Raw genomic sequence first — 5,885 nt, 5'->3', positions numbered from 1 at the left:
GCGAAGGAAACGAAAGCGAGGAAGCTTGTTGGCTTACTTGAATATAATTTGATTTTATCAAATAAAACCCGTTGCTAATTGTACAGTAAAAAATCCCAAATATTAATGAAACTTTTTATTTGCAGAATTGTGGCTTGTAGACTCGAACGAGCCGCTGTTATCAGGCCAGAATCTCCCCAAAAGATAAGGTAACTGTTAAATTTCGTATTAGCAAACGAGGCTAACTATCCCTCTTAGCTTAACGTTAGCGTTATTACAAAACACCGATAGGTTGCCGTTAAACGTCTGCCTGTCGTTCGACGGTCGATTTTTTTCCCCCTTTTTTTATGTTTAATTTATATTTTTTTCGACCGATTTATCGTCGTTGTGTATTCAGTTTTTCATTTCAATATTTGTTCTGCTTTTAATTTCGCTAACAGCGTGAGTTTTACGTCGTAATTTTTTTAAACATCTCATTTTGTACTTGTTTCGTGTGAAATTTGACAGTTTTAGTTAAAGAAGCTGCTTTTTTTCACCATTTTGCTGCTGTGCTTTTCCAGCGGGGACATCCACTGAATGTCAGAAAGACAAACGATGATGGTGATTGAACTGCCTACACACTGACTGAAGACATCTAATGAAAAATTACTGCAACCTAACAGCATGTAAGACTCTTCTTTTATTCAAATGTTGGGAAATTAAACTTGAAAACCACTTGATAAACTATAAGCTGACATATTAAAGCATAATGTGGGTATTAAGTCCTATTTAAAATCAATTATAATATCATAATAAAAGATGTGAAATAAAAAGGCCCCTATGTAAATCACTTTTAATAGTTTAGCACCAGAGCAACAATCCTATTATGTTATCAGAATCAATTATTACATTTTTAACATATTTGTTTTACATTTGCATGCCTCTGATGACAAGTTTTTCCATTTTATATTCTTTTTTTTTGTTGTTTTATTGAGATTTTTTACCCTAAAGGTAGAAAATAACTACCTGCTTTTATATTTGTCTGGTCCTGTAGGTCTGATGGACTTTATCCCACAAACAAAGTTGGGCTGAATGTGCTGCAGATATTTTTAATTGTTCTACTTTTGAGTGAAAAAGGAGGAGAAAAATGAGACATGTCTTGTTAATTTCTGTTCTTCATAAATTCTTTGTAAATGTGTTGTTTTTATGTGATGCTGCACCGGAAATATTCATTTCCTGCTAGTTAATGAATTTAATCTCATTAGCAGGTAAAAATCTGGTAAAAACTTAAACCATTCATTATTCAGTCATTATAACTTGTATAATTACATTTTCTTATCTGACATACAGTTAATGGTCTTCTGTTTTCAACCAATTAGCTGATATTGCAATATTTTACAGGATTTTAAACACCAAAAATGGTGTATTAGAGTGTTATTAGCATATTATTATACAGTCATTTGAAAGCAGAAGTCGTTAAACTCATGCATTTGTGCCATTTTGTTAACTTTTTCAAACAGAATTGCAAACTTAAACCTATTTCAGTCCAAACAAATGTATATATATTTTGATTACTAAATGTTATCAGAACTTTGGATTTTCCATTGTTCATATAGGCGTTCTATGCAGTGATTTCTTTGTTTTTGTTTTTGTTGACAAATGTTTGACTAAAAAATCATCATGTTTTTTTGATCAGCTGTTAATTATAGAAAAAAGAAAACCGCTTGAAACTGCTTGTGAACTAAACAAGTTATTTTATCTTAACTGATTCAGTAAGATTGTAAAACTAACTGTTTATGTTAATATTATTTTATTCAACAGCCGGTATGGAGGACAAGGCAAATGGCTCAGTCGACACCAAAAGGTATAATTTAAAACTAGAGTAGGAGTCTTATGTACCTGTTTAATTTCCAGTTTTTCTTTCTGCTGTTACACTATAATCTGAGTGGATTAACTTTATTCCCACAGCCCAGTGGAGAATGGTCAGCTGCCCGACCCTTCCAACTGGGGAGTTGCTGACGTCGTCAATTATTTCAAAGCAACAGGGTTTGAAGAACAAGCTACAGCTTTCCAAGATCAGGTTTGTGTGATATTTTTAGTTTTTTTTGTTTTTTTTTTTTTTTTAAATCCTACTTTTTGTCCAAACAGGTGTTGAAATAATTATACCAAAAAGTTGTCTCTGACAGGAAATTGACGGCAAGTCTTTGCTCCTGATGACGCGAAACGACGTCTTAACGGGACTGTCGATAAAACTCGGCCCGGCGCTGAAAATCTACGAATACCATGTGAAGCCGCTGCAGACTCAGCACCTGAAGAGCAATGCGTCATAGCACGGCCAGCTCACCCCGCCACGCACCTCAGTGACAATCATCATGTCAGGAGACTCCAGGTTAGCTGCGGCTTCACAAAAACAGGGTGTCAACAGCGGCACCTTAACCAGATTTGAATGCTGTATGTTCGGTTTTTTGTTGTTGTTCTTGTTTTCTTTTTTTTTTTAATAAGCGTGGATCCCAAAAAAAAAAACTGTTCTGCACAATTCGTCCACCCAGCTGTTTACCCTTTTAGCCATTCATATTTCTGCTGCTTAAATATGTATTTTTTGTGTGTTTTATTTAAATAAATGAGATTTAGGGAGTATTCTAAAGATGCGTGTGTGTGAGTGTGAAAAGTTAATTAACCTATAATGTTTTTTTTTTTTTTTTAAGTATTTGTATATAAGATAATATATAATTAAAAATGATGTATGCTCTGTAATATCTCAACACTTTTATACCTGCAGACACTTATGCAGACACTTATGATGCCTCCATATGTCCCTGAATTGACTCTGTGTTTAAACCTGCATATCTGAGTCCATGACTTGTCCTGAGCATGTAACAATGAAGCATTTGGTTTTCCAGCCTTTTACCTAAAGCTTCTTTGTTTCTGTACATCAACATTATTTAGACTTAAGGCTCTTGATAGAATCTTTCTGTATATATTCTTATTATGTACCTACCTTTGGTGCTTTCAGCTTTGTCACACAGACGGCTGTATTGAAGTGTTTTTGACCCATCTTTAAGTGTAACAGAACACTGGAGTTTGAGTTTCTTGAGTCTAAAACTGATGATAAATGGTGCTTTTTTTCTGAGCAAAGTAACTTTACTTTCTGGACTGTATTCATTTATTTTGCACTACGCATTGTTCGTTGGGAGCCTGTTAATCCCTTAATGGCAGAACTTTTCCATGCTAAATCAGTTTGTCAACATTAGCTTCCTTTAAAAAATTCACTCTTGTTCAGGAATCTATTTTTTTGGCTTCATACAATAAGGTGAGCAGCAAGGGAAGGTGAAACTAAAAATGAGTTTTAACAATAAGACCAAATAATGAGATGTGAAGTGTTATTTTCTAGCAAGAATGTTTTTTTTTTTTTTAGACATAATTTATTTCATATAGCTTACATGTATAGCTGTATTTTGTACCCAGAATGGAACAATAACATCCTTTGACACAGTAGAAAAGCTTCACCCTGTTTGGTTTTACACATTAAAACGGAGAAGATCACTTGCTCTTCTTTGCTGATTCTAAAGTTATTTTTTGAAGTTAGACCTCAGGTGTACAAAGCAGTTTGATCCTTATTTCTTCAAACTAAAGTGAAAATAAAAAAGTTTGGGAACATCTTAATGACATTTCTGCTCCTTTGTCAAGATGCAGCCAGGCGCTATCAGTGAAACGTGTTTACTTATTAGAGTTTGCTGGTTGTTCTGAAACAAGAGGCTGCAGGTTATTTTGATGGAAAAGCTGCAAGATTATTAGCATTACAGTCTGCAAAGGCTTCTATGATTATTTCTCTACAGTAAAAAATGTATTCCGCTGAAACAAACTTGCAGCTGCACTTAAGCTCAGTTTTCTGAAAACAATTCAGCACCTATCCATTTGGTGGCTCTCTCCAGATCAATCTGTGGTTTAAAGCACTGATGTTTTCAGTACATAGAAGCCTTTCCTCCTAAGGGGGTTTCACCCTACAATTAATATATGTATATATATATATATATATATATATATATAGAGAGAGAGAGAGAGAGAGATAATTGGATAGCCAAAGATTCTTTAAAGAAGAATTTTTACTAAATTAATAGCAGAAACTCAAACCTTTCCACTTGAGGTCTTCTGGATAGAGCATATTGACAAAAAATTTTTAAATCTTAAATGCAAAATGTATATATATTTATAATCTTGGTATAATTACTGCTCTAAGTGGGCTGCTTTGTCATCTAAAGGCATGTTTTACAGTCAAAACTCCAGTTGACGATTAATCGATAACTAAATTAGATTATTTCAATAATAGATAAATCACGATCAATCCGATTGTTTCTCCCCTTATATAGTTATATATATACACACATTTTTGTTTTACAATCAGAAAATAATTTTGTCTCATTAATTGCCCCCTTCCCTCAAAAAAAAAAAAAATGCACACGCTATAGCAAGGTCAGAAGAGTATAAAAAAAAAAAAGAAACTTGAAAAGTTCAAATTAGTTGTTTTTTTTATGTAGATGTGATTGACTTGAACAAAAACAAAACTAAGCAATAACTGCTTGTTTGAGAGAGTTGTAGGGGAAAATGTGAGCTTGGTTAAGACGTGGGAAGGTTCATCTAAAGAACCTCAATACTTTATGTCAGCAAATACTAAATTATTAGTTTGGCTACAATATACATTACTATGTTAGAAAATAACATTATCACATCATATTAGCAAACACCAATTTACAAAATTAGGCAAGATTGTAGGATTGGTTGGTTTAGGCTCAATTCCTCTACATGTAGAAATGCATTCTTATGTTATAGTGTGAGTCTGTCTAACAGCTGGAAATATGTCAAAGTTGTCAGTCGTCACTGATACTGAAATCTACAAAACTCAGAATAGCTGGATAGAGAATAATCAAGATCGTTTACCAACTCAGTCTAATTCCAGACCTTATTCTGTTTCTGATGCTGGCGTGTGACATCATAGAAGGTGATTAAAAAATGCTTTTGCAAACCTAAATAATGCAAAGTAATGACAAGTATACCTCTGCACACAGATGGTAGAAACTAATAGAGATGTTCCTAAATATTTTTTAAAACATAGCTTTAGATTTATATTCTTAAGAGGCAGTTATTAAATCCTGATTATACCAAAAATGAAGCCTGTGACCCACTGACAGATGATTAAAGACCCCCGGGGTCGTCATGAGGCAAACATTAACATAATCCTTCAGAGAAAGGGAACAATGACACTGTAGGTTCCCTGGTAAAAATAAACTATGTGCTTTTCTGTCAGTACCAATCACAGGATATGCTAATATTTGTATACATGCATTGTTTGATATTTTGGAACAACCCAAAGGGCATTAGACCTTAAAATACAACACTGTAGCAAAGAGGAAGAGATTCTCAATAAAAGTTGGTTGAATTGTTTTTACTACTCCTGTTTTTGTCTGATTAGTTTTACATATTCATAGGCAATAGTCTTGTTCACATCTTTAGGGTTTTTATTGGTTTCATCACTTAGATTGGTTTTTATTTTTTGGATCAACAGATTAATACTGAAACTGGCAATGGTGTAATCAATCGTTGCTGTTCCTTTTAAAGTCTGGCTCTCTGTTTGCGGCACACTGTCCCAGTAATGTTACCAGAAGGACTGTCCAGAGGAAGAAATACCTAAAAAAAAGAACAATAAAAATTGTCATTTAAAACACTATTTGTTATTGTAAACAACGGTCCATAGTATTTACCTCATCTTTGTTGTTTAGACCCATTTTTGTCATGTCTATGGTGAAGTAATGCTGGTTGGGCATGACGATCTCTATTTCCTCCACCTAAGGATAACATTTCTTTTACAGAGTTTCATTTAATGCCACATGCTGTTACAAGTTCATGTAATATCCTACACACACACACACACA

General features: G+C 33.7%; 2 protein-coding genes across 3 annotated transcripts in view; one reads left to right on the top strand and one right to left on the bottom strand.

Annotated features, from left to right (window-relative positions):
• On the top strand, window positions 1-2,692 carry samd13 (sterile alpha motif domain containing 13). 2 transcript variants are annotated; one of them, XM_015378665.1, is made up of 5 exons: window positions 1-188; window positions 540-644; window positions 1,780-1,822; window positions 1,927-2,038; window positions 2,145-2,692. In XM_015378665.1, the coding sequence occupies exons 2-5, from the start codon at window positions 617-619 to the stop codon at window positions 2,286-2,288; spliced, it is 327 nt and encodes a 108-aa protein (XP_015234151.1). In that variant the 5' UTR covers window positions 1-188; window positions 540-616; the 3' UTR covers window positions 2,289-2,692. The 2 variants fall into 2 exon arrangements, with proteins under 2 accessions (XP_015234151.1, XP_015234152.1); XM_015378666.1 differs by lacking the exon at window positions 1-188 and adding an exon at window positions 220-420.
• A 1,881-nt stretch (window positions 2,693-4,573) lies between these two features.
• LOC107087215 (uricase-like) overlaps window positions 4,574-5,885 on the bottom strand; it is a 10,119-nt gene continuing 8,807 nt past the window's right edge. The window contains exons 6-7 of the mRNA XM_015378659.1: window positions 5,715-5,798; window positions 4,574-5,640 (exon numbers count right to left, since the gene is read on the bottom strand). Of these exons, the coding sequence (XP_015234145.1) occupies window positions 5,566-5,640; window positions 5,715-5,798 (159 nt within the window). The 3' untranslated portion in view covers window positions 4,574-5,565. The remainder of the gene's footprint in view (window positions 5,641-5,714; window positions 5,799-5,885) is intronic.

The sequence above is a fragment of the Cyprinodon variegatus genome, unplaced genomic scaffold (genome assembly GCF_000732505.1).
Source record: "Cyprinodon variegatus isolate N-32 unplaced genomic scaffold, C_variegatus-1.0 Scaffold176, whole genome shotgun sequence".
Lineage (NCBI taxonomy): Eukaryota > Metazoa > Chordata > Actinopteri > Cyprinodontiformes > Cyprinodontidae > Cyprinodon > Cyprinodon variegatus.
Note: the sequence above shows the minus strand (reverse complement) of the source record. Positions and strands in the feature narration are given on the sequence as shown.